This window comes from Salvelinus fontinalis, chromosome 32 (assembly GCF_029448725.1).
Source record: "Salvelinus fontinalis isolate EN_2023a chromosome 32, ASM2944872v1, whole genome shotgun sequence".
Taxonomy (NCBI): Eukaryota; Metazoa; Chordata; class Actinopteri; order Salmoniformes; family Salmonidae; genus Salvelinus; species Salvelinus fontinalis.
The window spans coordinates 27,267,043-27,286,498 of NC_074696.1; the positions used below are offsets into that span (position 1 = coordinate 27,267,043).

General features: G+C 43.0%; 1 protein-coding gene across 1 annotated transcript in view; it reads left to right on the forward strand.

The window, feature by feature from the left end:
• LOC129831004 (neurexophilin-1) overlaps window positions 1-17,444 on the forward strand; it is a 62,496-nt gene extending 45,052 nt beyond the window's left edge. The window contains exon 2 of the mRNA XM_055893961.1: window positions 15,631-17,444. Coding sequence (XP_055749936.1) covers window positions 15,631-16,386 — 756 coding nt within the window. The 3' untranslated portion in view covers window positions 16,387-17,444. The remainder of the gene's footprint in view (window positions 1-15,630) is intronic.
• Window positions 17,445-19,456: the final 2,012 nt, after the last annotated feature.

The window sequence follows — 19,456 nt, forward strand, 5'->3', positions numbered from 1 at the left end:
CATTTCTGAAAAATACATAGTGTACAGCAATTGAAAGACAGGCATCTTGTGATTCTAGACAATATTTCCGATTTATTAAATGTTTTACAGCGCAAACAAAATGTAGCGTGATATTAGCATAGCAGCAATAGACAGAAAAACTTGGGCGCCCACGACCAGTCAACATGCACGACAGATATATGAAATAACATCATAAATTGGCTCTTACTTTTGCTGATCTTTCATCAGAATGTTGAACAAGGTGTCCTCTGTCCAGATGAGTCATTGTTTGGATTCAGAATGGCAAATTTCCCTCTTCACTTAGCATTGGCACTAGCCGAGTGGCACAAATCTCTCCGACGTAAACACAGTCAGAGGACGGAACACGGCAAAACTCCCGAAAAAATTTAAATAATCTGATTAAACTATATTGAAAAAACATACATTACGATGATATGTTCACATGTATCAAAAAAATTCCGAGCCGGGGATAGTTTTCGTCTATTACGGCAGCAAAACAGAAGGCAATGGCACTTCCTTGTCGCGCGTTTCAGAGAACCGGAAGTGGACGTTCACGTCAAAGAAATAGCTTTTATTCCACCCCTGACCAAGATGAACACAACATTTCTTCTCTCACATCCTTTTGAGACCAAGAGGTAGGCGTATGGAGTGTAAGTAGACTCCTAAGTGTCATGGCCATATATAGGCATCAAGTTGAACAGAACACATATTTCTGACATTTCACTTCCTGGTCAGGGAAAGTGCTGCCAAATGAATTCTGTTTCACTCAGAGAAATAATTCCAACGGTTTTAGAAACTAGAGAGTGTTTTCTATCCAATATTAATAATAATATCCATATTGTATGAGCAAGAATTGAGTAGGAGGCCGTTTGAAATGGGCACGATTTCACTGGCTACTCAACACTTTCCCTTGCAGCCAGTTAACAATCTTTTGCATATTTGGACAGTACTTGATTAGACAGTAATTGGTTAGTTAGTGATACTTGTCGGGTGGTGAACTGAGTTCCAACAGTTGGATTCAGTGTCTAGATAGCTAATCAATTACTGTCAAAATCCTGCTCATAAAATGTACTGGATAGCTAATGTTAGCAGCACTGCTAGCTAGACTGGGTAGTTCCTAACGTTAGTTAGTATTTTATCTTATCTGTCAGTGCAGCTTTTGACAGATAAGATAAAATACTAACTAACGTTAGGAACTACCCAGTCTAGCTTCTCATCTTTGCACTCTCTCCCTCAGAGAATTACAATTTCTTTGGACGAATCAAAAATGACTGTGGAAAACCACTTTGACTCCACCTCCTAAAGTGCCACCGTACACAGAAATGCTGGTTTTAAGCAGCACTAAAAAGGCAGGGCAGGCCAGGGCTCATGATTGGAGTATTCATTGCAGTGTGTAATGCAGTGTAGACTAGTTTGTTTTACATCATCCCAGCAGGGATTCAGTGCCTGGGTCTGGTGATGTCAATGCTCTGGTAAACTTATTTATTTAGTGTTATATGAACGGGTGGGTCTAATCCTGGATGCTGATTGGTTAAAACCACATTCCAGCTGGTGTCTATTCCACAACTTACCAGCATCTAGACATTATTTCCCATTTCTTTTAGACTACCATTTGGTTTTTAACAGCGGAGATTTGTATAAATCTTGCTGTCTGTTTCTCTGACATTTGCAACATTGTTTCAATATTGAAATTCGATCTCCAGCTGTCCTGTAGTAATGAACGTGTCAGGAGTCGGGATGAGACAGACAGGCAGGCAGTGTTTCTCAGCCAGTTGAACTCATGAATCAGCTGGCATAATTCTTATGGATATATACAAAGAAATGTCAATAGAGAACAGGTCAAACTAAACGAAATGCTGCTAGTTTGCAGTCTTTCCAGCTTCAGTTTGAAGTGATTGTGTTAGCTGTGTTGTTGGCTAGCTACTCTGAACAACAGGGTCCTGACGAGAGAGCGCATTTTCTATACCAGGCGAAGTCGTACATCATTAGTTCATTGTTACGGATGTATCCAAATAAATGTCACTCGAAAACAGCTTAAACAAATGCAAATGTGGCTACTTTGCTGTTATTCTGGCTGCACTGTTTAATGTGATAGTAAGTTATCCGGCCAGTATGGTAATGGCACATTTAGAATGAACAACTGGGTGGTGTCGGTCCCGAGTGGCTCAGTTGGTAGAGCATGGCGCTTGCAACGCCAGGGTTGTGGGTTCATTTCCCACGGGGGACCAGGATGAATATGTATGAACTTTCCAATTTGTAAGTCGCTCTGGATAAGAGCGTCTGCTAAATGACTTAAATGTAAATGTAAATGTAATGGTGTCCATAGATGCAGAACAAAAATAGTTAACGAATGGCAACCGAACTGATAGAACGAACGACCAGCTGGCTTGGGTAGCAACCTTAGATTTGTGTGGTGACTATATCTTGTGGAAGGATGAAATAGTATGAATAAATTCATCAAAATAATGTTTATTTGAATATGTTGGTAACCCGTTGTATAAAAGTGATAATGCCCTTGAAGCTGGTTTTCGGGCCTAACAACACCCGTGCCAATACATCCTCCAAACACCAGCTTCTCGGGAAATAACTCTTAATTGTTTACACTGTTCCAAATGTTCAGACAAAACTATAATATTGTAATCTAAGAGCAACTATTTGCACACATAATACGCACCTAACGCTTGCTATTATACCTGCCTTTTTTGTGATCTCCTGTAGTTTCCACAACTAAGTCAAATGTGTTCCACAGATCTGACTTCCCCTTTACCTTTCTTAGCATCCAGTAAACATTCGCCCGTTTCGAGTTTCTTTTTTGCCTCCTCCGCATCCATTTTGGTGTCGACATTAATGTGTATGGAGTTTGTTATAACCATTTTATTAACGTCATTATGATAGGCTATAGGTCAGGCCTTATTGGTCACATGCATGTGATGCTTCCGTGTTTCACGTAAGGAGAGCAAGGGTTGAGGAAATAGGGAATGTTTTTCCTCAACAAATTAGGGATATCGGTAACAGAGATGTTCAGTAAGAAACAAAATGGCTGAAATGATATTGTAGCTTCAGCACGGACACTTGCACTTGCTGTGCTGTGGTGCCTTTTTGCTGCAGTAGGAAGGAGAGCAAGACAACGTGTGCCAGTCAAACAAGCACTTGCTGATTACATTTAAAAGCTCACAGCAAATGCCACTTTTATGTTCATATATTTGTTATAGATACCAACATAAAGCACAACAATGGTGGAAGGGAACAAACAGGTTGTAAATGTCCTTTTAGAGTGTGGTTGCTTGGTTGGTTGGAGCTCCAGGCCCCTGATCACCTTAAAACACTGGTCTCTGCTCCACTTCCTTTACTGTGTGTCTGGGCTGTGCTTTTCTGTCACATTACCTACTTACCGATGCCACAGGGAGCCTATGGTCATTTTACAAATACACACACACACACACACATACACATTCTCTCATCCACACACACATTCTCTCATCCACACACAAACATGCACGCACACACACAGGCACATACACAGTAAGAAGAGTCTGCTTTAATTGTGCATCTAACAGCCTTCTTACAAGACCATTAGGCAGTTCTAGTGCATGGTCACAATGTGATATTACAGCACTGCTTAACAGCTGTCTTACTCTCTGCAGGGCCGTTAACAGCTGTCTTACTCTCTGCAGGGCCGTTAACAGCTGTCTTACTCTCTGCAGGGCCGGCTCTGCTCTCCAGCACCAATGGTTTCAGCCCAAGGCAAGCATACTGAGTAGTCATGTTAGTGAGGACTCACTTTTACGGCCCTGTACTTATAGTAGGGGAATAGAGGACAGGATCCCAACTGTATGAGCCAACATACGGTCAGATGTATAGTGTTTGATAAAATCAATAAAAACTAAAAACGTTTAGTGCCTGAAATCGGGGTCTGTCAGCTAATGATGACCTTGTTGAATGGGTTCTGACTAAACATATATATATATATATATATATATATATATATATATATATATATATATATATATATATATATATATATATATATATACACTGCTCAAAAAAATTAAGGGAACACTTAAACAACACAATGTAACTCCAAGTCAATCACAGTTCTGTGAAGTCAAATTGTCCACTTAGGAAGCAACACTGATTGACAATAAATTTCACATGCTGTTGTGCAAATGGAATAGACAACAGGTGGAAATTATAGGCAATTAGCAAGACACCCCCAATAAAGGAGTTGTTCTGCAGGTGGTGACCACAGACCACTTCTCAGTTCCTATGCTTCCTGGCTGATGTTTTGGTCACTTTTGAATGCTGGCGGTGCTTTCACTCTAGTGGTAGCATGAGACGGAGTCTACAACCCACACAAGTGGCTCAGGTAGTGCAGCTCATCCAGGATGGCACATCAATGCGAGCTGTGGCAAGAAGGTTTGCTGTGTCTGTCAGCGTAGTGTCCAGAGCATGGAGGCGCTACCAGGAGACAGGCCAGTACATCAGGAGACGTGGAGGAGGCCGTAGGAGGGCAACAACCCAGCAGCAGGACCGCTACCTCCGCCTTTGTGCAAGGAGGAGCACTGCCAGAGCCCTGCAAAATGACCTCCAGCAGGCCACAAATGTGCATGTGTCTGCTCAAACGGTCAGAAACAGACTCCATGAGGGTGGTATGAGGTCCCGACGTCCACAGGTGGGGGTTGTGCTTACAGCCCAACACCGTGCAGGACGTTTGGCATTTGCCAGAGAACACCAAGATTGGCAAATTCGCCACTGGCGCCCTGTGCTCTTCACAGATGAAAGCAGGTTCACACTGAGCACATGTGACAGACGTGACAGAGTCTGGAGACGCCGTGGAGAACGATCTGCTGCCTGCAACATCCTCCAGCATGACCGGTTTGTTGGTGGGTCAGTCATGGTGTGGGGCGGCATTTCTTTGGGGGGCCGCACAGCCCTCCATGTGCTCGCCAGAGGTAGCCTGACTAACATTAGGTACCGAGATGAGATCCTCAGACCCCTTGTGAGACCATATGCTGGTGCGGTTGGCCCTGGGTTCCTCCTAATGCAAGACGATGCTAGACCTCATGTGGCTGGAGTGTGTCAGCAGTTCCTGCAAGAGGAAGGCATTGATGCTATGGACTGGCCCGCCCGTTCCCCAGACCTGAATCCAATTGAGCACATCTGGGACATCATGTCTCGCTCCATCCACCAACGCCACGTTGCACCACAGACTGTCCAGGAGTTGGCGGATGCTTTAGTCCAGGTCTGGGAGGAGATCCCTCAGGAGACCATCCGCCACCTCATCAGGAGCATGCCCAGGCGTTGTAGGGAGGTCATACAGGCACGTGGAGGCCACACACACTACTGAGCCTCATTTTGACTTGTTTTAAGGACATTACATCAAAGTTGGATCAGCCTGTAGTGTGGTTTTCCACTTTCATTTTGAGTGTGACTCCAAATCCAGACCTCCATGGGTTGATAAATTTGATTTCCATTGATAATTTTTGTGTGATTTTGTTGTCAGCACATTCAACTATGTAAAGAAAAAAGTATTTAATAAGAATAGTTCATTCATTCAGATCTAGGATGTGTTATTTTAGTGTTCCCTTTATTTTTTTGAGCAGTGTATGTACTGTATATATATATAGCAAATAAATGTATTTGAAGAGATTGGCAGTAGTGATATTGATTCAAAAGAAAACGGAGTGTTGTTGTTGTTCTGTAAGAAAGAGCAATAGCTTCAACACATTCTCCATTGCATTCAAGTATGACAAAAATTATCAATGACAAAAAAAAAATACAAAAAGAAAATGTTCAGAGGAAATATTTAAATGCATACAAGGTTACAGTGGCTGCAAGGGAGGTGGCTAGCTATGACTATTGTCTTGTGAAGGACCCGCTTCTTATTAGTTACAGCTGGGAAAAAATACTGAAGGAAGATTCTATACTCTCGCTGATAATACTTTACTCAATTGGAGGTTAACTGTATGTATGCCCAGGGTCACTCCTCCGTTGTCCTTCCTCCTCTCTCCTTCTTATAGAACTCTCCCTCTCTTTCTGTTTCTCTTTCTGTCTTTCTCCATCGTCTTTCATGAGGGCTATTTCATTCAACCCATTATAGTCTGCCGGCCTTCATTCTTCCCCTAGAATTACATCTCAGGAAAAGCTTTGCAGTTTTTTTTACCATGGATATGATTGGAGGTTTTCAATAAGAGCTAAGTAGAACGTAGGAAGCTCATCTCTTCTCCAATCTTTTGTCGACTCTCTTTTGCAAAAGAAGACTAAATTGGATTTTCTCATTTTAACATCAACTCAGTCGTCCAATAGGCTAAGTAGAAGGTTGTTTTTAACAGTATGAAATGTGTGTTGTGTGAAAAATATAAACCATATAATTTCATTGTGAAGTTTCATTGTGTTATATGTTAAGTATGAGCAATATCTTCCCTTTTTTGGCAGACCTTAAGTAGGACAACTTTATATGTGTGATATCATGTCATGTTATTCAAGTATGTGTCACGCCCTGACCTTAGAGATCCTTTTTATGTCTCTATTTTGGTTTGGTCAGGGCGTGAGTTGGAGTGGGCATTCTATGTTTTGTTCTGTGTGTTGTATTTCTATGTGTTTGGCCTGGTATGGTTCCCAATCAGTCTATCGTTGTCTCTGATTGAGAACCATACTTAGGTAGCCTCATTCCCACCTGTGTTGGTGGGTAGTTGTTTTCTGTTTTGTGTATTGCCCCTTGCAGAACTGTTCATCTGTCGCTTTGTTGTTTTTGTTCCAAGTGTTCGTATTTATTAAAAGTATTATGAATACTTACCACGCTGCACCTTGGTTCTCTTCTCCTTCTCCCGACGACATTCTTTACAGTATGTAACTCTTTAATGTTCTGTAAATGAACTTACGCCTAGTGAAACCTTGATTTCTACTGATCAGTACTCAGATGTGGCAATAATAATTATAATCATGTTAATTATTACATTTTGATAGTTTAATTTGATCATATTCTCTCATGCTCATCATTAACATGCACATCCTAAACTGAGGTCACGAGGCGCAGTATTTCCCCTGGCATTATGTACTGTAGGTTGAACCAACCTCTGTTGCCCCCCGTATAAAATAATTTTGTTTCAATTGAAGATATTGGTAATAGGCTCTGGATATTGATTGTTGTTAATAAGGGGGGTGTTTATCTGTAAGACTAAAGACTGACATGTTGTCACCCCTATCTGTGGTGTTTACATTAAGTCTTAGACAATGTCTCCATTTGTTTAAACAGAACGATACAGTACTTAAACTATAGCCACACAATCAATGTTCTCTTTATTAGAATATATACTGTAGCATCACAGCACTGTAAAGACTTTTAATATTCCATAGATGAAAACAGTATGCCATCGCTAAAGGACAGTAAATATTGGTTTACCAGCCTAAGGAGCTATAGATTCCTGTTGTAGTTAAAGGTGCAATATGCAGAAATCACTCCACCGTTTCCTGGTTGTTAAAATTATAATTTAATTTTAAACTAATTTTAGTTTGTGACAAAACAAACAAGTATAGTGTAGAGAATCATTGTATAAACACATAGAACAGGTCTACCGCTTCTTAGACTTGCTTTCAATGAGAATGACAGATCTAGAACTCACATTCTATGTGACTTTGGACAGGTCGCCAAAAAGTTACATATTGCAGCTTTGTATATCTTTAGACTGCATCAGTTGTAACCATTTATAAAGCATCCATTTTGTTCTCAAACTCTTAATGAATGGATGAGTTTGGACTATGCTGCTTTCTATTGGTGTTCTCTGTCTGCTATTAGTTGAAGAAAAACTTCAGCTCCATCATATCTTCTGGACCCTATTACCTTTATAGTGCAATACTTTTGACCAGACCTCTATGTAGTGGGCTTGGCTGGGTAAAACAAGTGCCCAACTGCATATAGGAAATAGGGTGCTATTTCAGAATCACCACTAAATTATGTATGATGGGATTTTGGCATGTCATTGGTGACAGCAGTCCATTCAGAGCTGAGTTGTGATGGTTATCAGGTAGCTGAGATGTGATGGTTATCAGGTAGCTGAGATGTGATGGTTATCAGGTAGCTGAGATGTGATGGGTATCAGGTAGCTGAGATGTGATGTGATGGTATCAGCTAGCTGAGATGTGATGGGTATTAGGTAGCTGAGATGTGATGGTTATTAGCTAGCTGAGATGTGATGGTTATCAGCTAGCTGAGATGTGATGGTATCAGCTAGCTGAGATGTGATGGTATCAGCTAGCTGAGATGTGATGGTATCAGCTAGCTGAGATGTGATGGTATCAGCTAGCTGAGATGTGATGGTATCAGCTAGCTGAGATGTGATGGTATCAGCTAGCTGAGATGTGATGGGTATCAGCTAGCTGAGATGTGATGGGTATCAGCTAGCTGAGATGTGATGGGTATCAGCTAGCTGAGATGTGATGGGTATCAGCTAGCTGAGATGTGATGGGTATCAGCTAGCTGAGATGTGATGGGTATCAGCTAGCTGAGATGTGATGGGTATTACATTTACATTTAAGTCATTTAGCAGACGCTCTTATCCAGAGCGACTTACAGGATTATACAAAAAGAAACGGACTGAGATGTGATGGGTATCAGCTAGCTGAGATGTGATGGTTATCAGCTAGCTGAGATGTGATGGGTATCAGGTAGCTGAGTTGTGATGGGTATCAGCTAGCTGAGATGTGATGGGTATCAGGTAGCTGAGTTGTGATAGTTATCAGGTAGCTGAGTTGTGATGGGTGTCAGGTAGCTGAGTTGTGATGGGTATCAGGTAGGTGAGTTGTGATGGGTATCAGGTAGGTGAGTTGTGATGGTTATCAGGTAGCTGAGTTGTGATGGGTATCAGGTAGCTGAGTTGTGATGGGTATCAGGTAGCTGAGTTGTGATGGGTATTAGGTAGCTGAGTTGTGATGGTTATTAGGTAGCTGAGATGTGATGGGTGTCAGGTAGCTGAGTTGTGATGGGTATCAGCTAGCTGAGATGTGATGGGTATCAGCTAGCTGAGATGTGATGGTTATCAGCTAGCTGAGATGTGATGGTTATCAGCTAGCTGAGTTGTGATGGTTATCAGCTAGCTGAGTTGTGATGGTTATTAGGTAGCTGAGATGTGATGGGTATCAGCTAGCTGAGATGTGATGGGTATCAGCTAGCTGAGATGTGATGGTTATCAGCTAGCTGAGATGTGATGGGTATCAGCTAGCTGAGATGTGATGGGTATCAGCTAGCTGAGTTGTGATGGTTATTAGCTAGCTGAGATGTGATGGTTATCAGCTAGCTGAGATGTGATGGTTATCAGCTAGCTGAGTTGTGATGGTTATCAGCTAGCTGAGTTGTGATGGTTATTAGGTAGCTGAGATGTGATGGGTATCAGCTAGCTGAGATGTGATGGTTATCAGCTAGCTGAGATGTGATGGTTATCAGCTAGCTGAGATGTGATGGTTATCAGCTAGCTGAGTTGTGATGGGTATCAGGTAGCTGAGATGTGATGGGTATCAGGTAGCTGAGATGTGATGGGTATCAGGTAGCTGAGATGTGATGGGTATCAGGTAGCTGAGTTGTGATGGGTGTCAGGTAGCTGAGTTGTGATGGGTGTCAGGTAGCTGAGTTGTGATGATTATTAGCTAGCTGAGATGTGATGGTTATTAGGTAGCTGAGATGTGATGGGTATCAGGTAGCTGAGATGTGATGGGTATTAGGTAGCTGAGATGTGATGGTAATCAGCTAGCTGAGATGTGATGGGTATCAGAAGGCTGAGATGTGATGGGTATCAGAAGGCTGAGATGTGATGGTTATCAGGTAGCTGAGATGTGATGGGTATCAGCTAGCTGAGATGTGATGGGTATCAGAAGGCTGAGATGTGATGGTTATCAGCTAGCTGAGTTGTGATAGTTATCAGGTAGCTGAGTTGTGATGGTTATTAGCTAGCTGAGATGTGATGGGTATGAGGTAGCTGAGATGTGATGGGTGTCAGGTAGCTGAGATGTGATGGGTATCAGCTAGCTTGCAGTAGAGACAGACTAAGAGTTTTGTGACCTGAGTGGAGGTCAACCAGCCACTATAGCTGCACATTAGTCCTCTTGCTGCTTTGGTCAACTGGTATCCTGTTATTTATTATTATTATTTTTTATTTCACCTTTATTTAACCAGGTAGGCTAGTTGAGAACAAGTTCTCATTTGCAACTGCGACCTGGCCAAGATAAAGCATAGCAGTGTGAACAGACAACAACACAGAGTTACACATGGAGTAAACAATAAACAAGTCAATAACATGGTAGGAAAAAGAGAATCTATATACAATGTGTGCAAAAGGCATGAGGTAGGCAATAAATCGAATAATTACAATTTAGCAGATTAACACTGGAGTGATAAATCATCAGATGATCATGTGCAAGAAGAGATACTGGTGTGCAAAAGAGCAGAAAAGTAAATAAATAAAAGCAGTATGGGGGTGAGGTAGGTAAATTGGGTGGGTAGTTTACAGATGGACTATGTACAGCTGCAGCGATCGGTGAGCTGCTCGGATAGCAGATTTTTAAAGTTGTTGAGGGAGATAAAAGTCTCCAACTTCAGAGATTTTTGCAATTCGTTCCAGTCGCAGGCAGCAGAGAACTGGAAGGAAAGGCGTCCAAATGAGGTTTTGGCTTTAGGGATGATCAGTGAGATACACCTGCTGGAGCGCGTGCTACGGGTGGGTGTAGCCATCGTGACCAGTGAACTGAGATAAGGCGGCACTTTACCTACCATAGCCTTGTAGATGACCTGGAGCCAGTGGGTCTGACGACGAACATGTAGCGAGGGCCAGCCGACTAGGGCATACAGGTCGCAGTGGTGGGTCGTATAAGGTGCTTTAGTAACAAAACGGATGGCACTGTGATAAACTGCATCCAGTTTGCTGAGTAGAGTATTGGAAGCTATTTTGTAGATGACATCGCCGAAGTCGAGGATCGGTAGGATAGTCAGTTTTACTAGGGTAAGTTTGGCGGCGTGAGTGAAGGAGGCTTTGTTCCGGAATAGAAAGCCGACTCTAGATTTGATTTTGGATTGGAGATGTTTGATATGAGTCTGGAAGGAGAGTTTGCAGTCTAGCCAGACACCTAGGTACTTATAGATGTCCACATATTCTAGGTCGGAACCGTCCAAGGTGGTGATGCTAGTCGGGCGTGCGGGTGCAGGCAGCGAACGGTTGAAAAGCATGCATTTGGTTTTACTAGCATTTAAGAGCAGTTTGAGGCCACGGAAGGAGTGTTGTATGGCATTGAAGCTCGTTTGGAGGTTAGATAGCACAGTGTCCAGGGAAGGGCCGGAAGTATACAGAATGGTGTCGTCTGCGTAGAGGTGGATCAGGGAATCGCCCGCAACAAGAGCAACATCATTGATGTATACAGAGAAAAGAGTCGGCCCGAGAATTGAACCCTGTGGTACCCCCATAGAGACTGCCAGAGGACCGGACAACATGCCCTCCGATTTGACACACTGAACTCTGTCTGCAAAGTAGTTGGTGAACCAGGCAAGGCAGTCATTAGAAAAACCGAGGCTATTGAGTCTGCCGATAAGAATATGGTGATTGACAGAGTCGAAAGCCTTGGCCAGGTCGATGAAGACGGCTGCACAGTAATGTCTTTTATCGATGGCGGTTATGATATCGTTTAGTACCTTGAACGTGGCTGAGGTGCACCCGTGACCGGCTCGGAAACCGGATTGCACAGCGGAGAAGGTACGGTGGGATTCGAGATGGTCAGTGATCTGTTTGTTGACTTGGCTTTCGAAGACCTTAGCTAGGCAGGGCAGGATGGATATAGGTCTGTAACAGTTTGGGTCCAGGGTGTCTCCCCCTTTGAAGAGGGGGATGACAGCGGCAGCTTTCCAATCCTTGGGGATCTCAGATGATACGAAGGAGAGGTTGAACAGGCTGGTAATAGGGGGTGCGACAATGGCGGCGGACAGTTTCAGAAATAGGGGGTCCAGATTGTCAAGCCCAGCTGATTTGTATGGGTCCAGGTTTTCCAGCTCTTTCAGAACATCTGCTATCTGGATATGGGTAAAGGAGAAGCTGGGGAGGCTTGGGCGAGTAGCAGCGGGGGGGGCGGGGCTGTTGGCCAAGGTTGGAGTCGCCAGGTAAAAGGCATGGCCAGCCATTGAGAAATGTTTGTTGAAGTTTCGATTATCACGGACTTAACACGGTCACCACTGATATCTAGCCTCAGTGCAGTGGGCAGCTGGGAGGAGGTGCTCTTGTTTTCCATGGACTTTACAGTATCCCAGAACTTTTTGGAGTTAGAGCTACAGGATGCAAATTTCTGCTTGAAAAAGCTGGCCTTTGCTTTCCTGACTGACTGCGTGTATTGGTTCCTGACTTCCCTGAACAGTTGCATATCACGGGGGCTCTTCGATGCTATTGCAGTTCGCCACAGGATGTTTTTGTGCTGGTCGAGGGCAGTCAGGTCTGGAGTGAACCAAGGGCTATATCTGTTCTTGGTTCTGCATTTTTTGAACGGAGCATGCTTGTCTAATATGGTGAGGAAGTAACTTTTAAAGAATGACCAGGCATCCTCAACTGACGGGATGAGGTCAATATCCTTCCAGGGTACCCGGGCCAGGTTGATTAGAAAGGCCTGCTCGCAGAAGTGTTTCAGGGTGCGTTTGACAGTGATGAGGGGTGGTCGTTTGACCGTGGACCCGTGGCGGATACAGGCAATGAGGCAGTGATCGCTGAGATCTTGATTGAAGACAGCAGAGGTGTATTTGGAGGGCAAGTTGGTCAGGATAATGTCTATTAGGGTGCCCATGTTTACGGATTTAGGGTTGTACCTGGTGGGTTCCTTGATGATTTGTGTGAGATTGAGGGCATCAAGCTTAGATTGTAGGACTGCCGGGGTGTTAAGCATATCCCAGTTTAGGTCACCTAACAGAACAAACTCTGAAGCTAGATGGGGAGCGATCAATTCACAGATGGTGTCCAGGGCACAGCTGGGAGCTGAGGGGGGTCGGTAGCAGGCGGCAACAGTGAGAGACTTATTTCTGGAGAGATTAATTTTAAAAATTAGAAGTTCAAACTGTTTGGGCATAGACTTGGAAAGTATGACAGAACTTTGCAGGCTATCTCTGCAGTAGATTGCAACTCCTCCCCCTTTGGCAGTTCTATCTTGACGGAAAGTGTTATAGTTGGGTATGGAAATCTCAGAGTTTTTGGTGGCCTTCCTAAGCCAGGATTCAGACACGGCAAGGACATCAGGGTTGGCAGAGTGTGCTAAAGCGGTGAGTAAGGCAAACTTAGGGAGGAGGCTTCTGATGTTGACATGCATGAGGCCAAGGCTTTTTCGATCACAGAAGGCAACAAATGAGGTTGACTGGGGACATGCAGGGCCTGGGTTTACCTCCACATCACCCGAGGAACAGAGGAGTAGTAGGATGAGGGTGCGGCTAAAGGCTATCAAAACTGGTCGCCTAGAGCGTTGGGGACAAGGAATAAAAGGAGCAGATTTATGGGCGTGGTAGAATAGATTCTGGGTTATAGTGCGTGTGTGTGTTTGTTTGTGTGTGTGTTTGTGCATTTATGGGTTCATGTGTGCGTACATGTGTGTCTCTCCATAGCATCTGCTGTTGATGATTGATGAACCACAGTGCCGACTGCTGTTGCGTTGTGTAATGACTTACATCCTGAACACACAGAGCTCGTACAGCTCTCTCTGACCCAGCCATCTCCCTATACCTATAGCCTAGGCCCAGGGGAAGCCATCTGTCTGAGCCTGGCCTATAGTCAGCTGTGAGGCTCAGGCCTCTGCTGGCCAGAGTGCTGTCCATGTTTACCAGATGCACCGTCCGTCCCCCAAGGTAAACTACCCATCTGGCAGCACTGAGCCTCAGCAGACACACTGGCCCATGGCCCAAAGCATGCTGGAAAATGGAGTCAAACACATTGGCCCAAGGCCCAAAGCATGCTGGATGATGAAGTCAAATAAACTGGCCGTGGGCCCAAAGCTTCGTAGATCAACGTGCGTGTGTATATTGTTCTGTGGCTGTCTGTAGAGGACAATGGACAAACAGTAAGTATGGATAAATATCCACATTATAGAGTGCCATCACATCATGCAAATAAATGAATGAGCTCAACAACAAAAAATACACATTATTGCATATGCTATTAAAGGGAAAGGAAAGGGAAAGGGGATACCTAGTCAGTTTTACAACTGAATGCATTCAACTGAAATGTGTCTTCCACATTTAACCCAACCCCTCTGAATCAGAGAAGTGCGGAGGGCTGTATGTATTCGACCCTGTTGAGTAAGCTAATCTTCCTTCATATTTTATCTCAATTAATCTGTGAACATTTCCATTGACTTAAACCAGATGCAGAGAAGATTTCTGATCAATACATTTGTATTGTAATCTACTTATGTAATCAATGAAATTGTGTATGTTTAGTAGCAATATGTAGTTTAATGGGAACTAATGAATTTGGTATTTCAAGGTTTTTCAAGCAGTCAGGGCTTAAGGCTATTCTTCATACGCAGGTTCAGACTGGACATACTGTACCCATGACCTTGTGGTCAATAGAAACGAGGCTAAAATAGAGGTTGTAAAATGTCACCAGTAACTACTATAATTATTCGTTATAATCCACATAATTATTCACATTTCCTGTTGCTGCAGGATTATTTTCCTGTTGTAGCAAACTGGCTCAAATTATGATCCTACTTCTGGCCAGTGCGCAAAGAATGCTTCCTACAGAAATTATATCATAATGTTCTACTCTACTCCAAGCTAGGTTCAAATGGCTTTTAATGTGCAATTCGAAACACATCCCAGGTCATTCAACATTTTTTCTCTACACCAAGCGCCTTATGGGAACCATATAAGCATATTTTCCCCCTACACAACGAAATGTTTAAACATGTCTGTAGGGAGGAAGTAAATTCATGTCCAAAGAGCAAACTTATTGGTAGCGAAACCTTATTTTCTACATATCGACCCCGGAGGGCCTCGGCCCACAAAATGCAAAAACCCTGGGCAAGACGGATCTGCTGTCATGTCTTACAGTAGAAATCAGCCAATCAATGTCACTTTCCGCCGCCGGGGCCTGAATGAACCTAATTCCGCTCATCGTGGCTAAATGGTGAAAACCTGGGGGTTCATCAATCATCAATCCAAGCAGCGCTCTGTGCTTAATAGTCTGGTCTTTATTCACTGAATAGCCACTGCATTTATCTATCTGGGGGAGCCAAGTGGAAATCCCTTCTACTATCTGACTGACAAAGAGAGAGAGAGAGAGAGAGAGAGAGGATCGCTGTGTTCTGTCTCTCACATTCTAATTCCCAAATGGGGGCTGTCTGCTACTTTTTTAAATTGAAGATCGTTGGAAGATGGATTACCAGTATCTCCTCTCCCCACTTTACAATCCATTTTGATCGGTCAGTTTTGTAGAAAGCTGTGTGCTGTGCCTGAATGTGAAGTCAATATTTCCCGAATCTGATATTAATATCTGCTGATGTGTCTCTTTGCCTGTTTAGAGAAATGTTTAATTGTCTCAAGTACTACCGTTTCTCATGTAACAGCCTCTAAATGTATGACAAACCAGTTAGTGAAACGTATCTCCTCTTCTCTCTTTGTTTCAGGTGACAAGTGTACATGCTTCCAAGGGAGACCTCCTCAAGTCGGGCAGCCCCAAGTCGACGTTAAAACATATATGGACAGAAAGCGGCAAGGACCTGTCAATCAGCAGGTTGCTGTCACAGACTCTCCATGGCAAAGAGAACACCACGGCCCTGGACCTGCGCTACGACACCCCGGAGCCCTACTCCGAGCAGGACCTCTGGGACTGGCTGAGGAACTCTACCGACCTCCAGGATTCTAGACCTAGAGCCAAACGGCGGCCTATGGTCAAGACGGGCAAGTTCAAGAAGATGTTTGGCTGGGGAGACTTCCACTCCAACATCAAGACAGTCAAGCTCAACCTCCTCATCACCGGGAAGATCGTGGACCACGGCAACGGAACCTTCAGCGTCTACTTCAGACACAACTCCACAGGCCAGGGCAACGTGTCTGTGAGTCTCGTCCCGCCAACCAAGATCGTGGAGTTCGACGTGGCAGCCCAGCAGTCCGTGATCGATGCCAAGGACTCCAAGTCCTTCAACTGCCGCATCGAGTACGAGAAGGTGGAGAAGGGCGCCAGGAACACGCTGTGTAACTTCGACCCGTCCAAGACGTGTTACCAGGAGCAGACTCAGAGCCACGTCTCCTGGCTCTGTTCCAAGCCCTTTAAAGTCATCTGCATCTACATCTCCTTCTACAGCACTGACTACAAGCTGGTGCAGAAAGTCTGTCCGGACTACAACTACCACAGTGAAACTCCCTACTTCCCCTCTGGCTGACCACTCCCACAACAACAACACCAATGTGGAGCAGAAAGTTGCTTAGTGGGGCTTCTTATTTTTCCCCACCCAGAGAAATATATGTTAGCTGTAATGTTCTGAACATAAAAGAATGTGTAAAATGAATTAATTACCTATTTATGAAATGAAGACTTTTGATGACAATACAGAAAGTAAAGATTTATGGGAGCAGTAATTTTTTTCTTTCAAATTTTGTTCAAAACCATTATTTGTATAATTATTATGTTATTAGTATACCAATACTATGACTTAACAAATAATATTGATTATAATCCATTTGTTTTATTGTTTTCATACCTTTTTTCATCAATGATTTCATAGATGCATAATGTGTACATATTTGAGGTTGATAGTTCCATTTGTAAGGAGGTAAAATCATCTTTCATGTACGTCTTATTCGTTTGTAACAACTTTTTTATGTTATATGTTAGGTTAATTTGCTTGGTCCAGTTTGTTTCTAAATGCCTAGGTTTTCTCATTTTTTAGTATTTCTTACTTTGCTCCTTAGGGCCACCATACTTTCTGTATGAAAGTTCAGTTCTGTGAGCTACCAATTGGACTGCAACGTACAGGATCCTGTGTTTTGTTTGCACCTGCAATACTCTTCATTCAAAGCAGTTCAATTCCGCTCTCTCAGAAATAACAGTCCAGACTCTTATCCTTAAAGGCCTTCAAGATCCCCACACATTTCCAAACCCTTCGACCCCAAAGGCGAGAGAGCTGAAGAAGAGGAGTGTGTCGGTGTGCAATCGAAGCATCAGGTGGAGATGGTCTCATCAGCCTGACGGACTTAGCATTGAGCTAGCATTGAGCAGGCTTCTCCCGTAGGCATGTTTTATAAAAAATAAATAAAAATAAAGCATTTTACATGTTCAGAAATGATGCTGTTCATTCTTCAGCTTATTTGGAGTGTCCCTGTATAAATCTTGGCTCAGATTATTATTAGAAAATCACAGGTTTATTGTTAATATTCAGTTATGATTGACTTGGGGCTTTGCTCATTGTCATTGACTTAATAAAACATGTAATGTAATGAATTTTATGTCTTAGAGAGCCTAATTTGTATGAATGGTTTGTACTATACATAGTTTATCCCGAATTGACCTGCGTCTGTATATGCCCCCATAAAGCTGTCTCCCTCTTCCCATAAACCTCTCTTTCTCGCTCTCTCGCGCTCTCGCGCTCTCGCGCTCTCTCGCACTCACTCACACACACACTCACACACTCACACACTCACACACTCACACACTCACACACTCACACACACTCTCTCTCTCTCTCTCTCTCTCTCTCTCTCTCTCTCTCTCTCTCTCTCTCTCTCTCTCTCTCTCTCTCTCTCTCTCTCTCTCTCTCTCTCTCTCTCTCTCTCTCTCTCTCTCTCTCTCTCTCTCTCTCTCTCTCTCTCTCTCTCTCTCTCTCTCTCTCTCTCTCTCTCTCTCTCTCTCTCTCTCTCTCTCTCTCTCTCTCTCTCTCTCTCTCTAATTCCATTAATTCTCATTATTGGTTCCTCAAACAAAGACACTGATGTTGCTGATGATGTCGACGTGAATCCTTGAAAACAGCTACCTTGTACATACGCTGTAGAACTGTCTAAATATATTATACGTACTCATCAACTGTATGACTAAAACATTTATTTATGGGGGACGGATGGGATGGAGGTGTACATATGAATAAAAATACTGTAAGTTTTATCAGTTTAATGTTCTTGAGTGTGATTTCTTTATATGCATGTCTCAATGATTATAATGATGGTAGGATTTCAAGGTCAATAGATATTAAGGATATCTCAATTGCCAGACATTTTAGCATGTACAGTAATTATTCTCAACATAATTGAGTCTTCCAACATGCTGTACCTAATAGTGCATAGTATACATTTAATTGATTTCCTCAGTATTCACAAATCTTGCTCCAAAGATACAGATCAAACTGAGCTCCATGCTTTTCTTAGCGCATCATAATGTCACATAATCTGTAACATTTTAATAAGATATATAAAAATAAATGTTATCCTGATCTACCATTCCTTATAGAGCCTATGAATTCTGGAACTTCTTAGAATTGGGCCTTGATCTTCCTGATCAAGACAAGAACCAAACTTTTTCCAACTTCATCAAAGCAAAACTGATCACACCATTCATCCAAATTCACTCCAAGACCAATCAGAAGACCAAACAATACATATATAGTAAGCTCTATACTTCCTGAGTTTAAGCTTAAATTCTTCCCAGAGTCCCTCTGATCTCTGATACCATGTTTTCCTTATAGTCTACAGAGAGAAGTTGTGCATGGAAGCCAAGTTGTGTTCCAGTCCCTGTGAGAGAGATTGAGGAGATTGTGAGTGAGTGCCGTTTGGAGTCAATAGCAGATAGCAGCGTCTGTTGTGGGACTCCTCAGTGCAGTGGCACCTGCCATGGAAGCCTCGTAGTCGGCAGTTAGGATCAGCACTCGGCTTTACAGCGATTAGAATTCTCTGGGGGAGAAATCCGCTCCTCGCTGCGTTTATCTGGCTCACAATTTATCAGTAATTAAAGTGTGTGCCAGGTTTGTGTGTTCATGGGCTGTCTGCAGGGTGCTTTTACAGCCGGCCTCATTAAGAAGTAGGCCTCCTAAAGTTTAGCCCTCAATTATTCACTTTTAACAAGTCTACAGGGATGTACTCTAATGTGTGATATTTGGCATATGTTTTGAACGTATACACTCAAACATACTGTATTACAGACAAATTGCTCCACAAGGAATAGTATGTCTACATATGTATGTATACAGCCAATATCTTTATCGGCAAGATAAGATTCAGATCTAATTTATCTGACCAGACTAATCGAGACAATATTAAAGGGAAATGTCACCTCTGCTCTATTTCACTATATATGTCCATTTAATATGTTATTAACATATATGTCATACAAATGTAGAATCTTTGTATGACATATATGAGCGTGTCTGCATCTCACTGGTAGAAACAGGGAATCTACACCGCCTGATTGTAAGCTAACCACAATATCCAGAATTCATAGCGATTTCAGGACGTGGAGGACCGTCC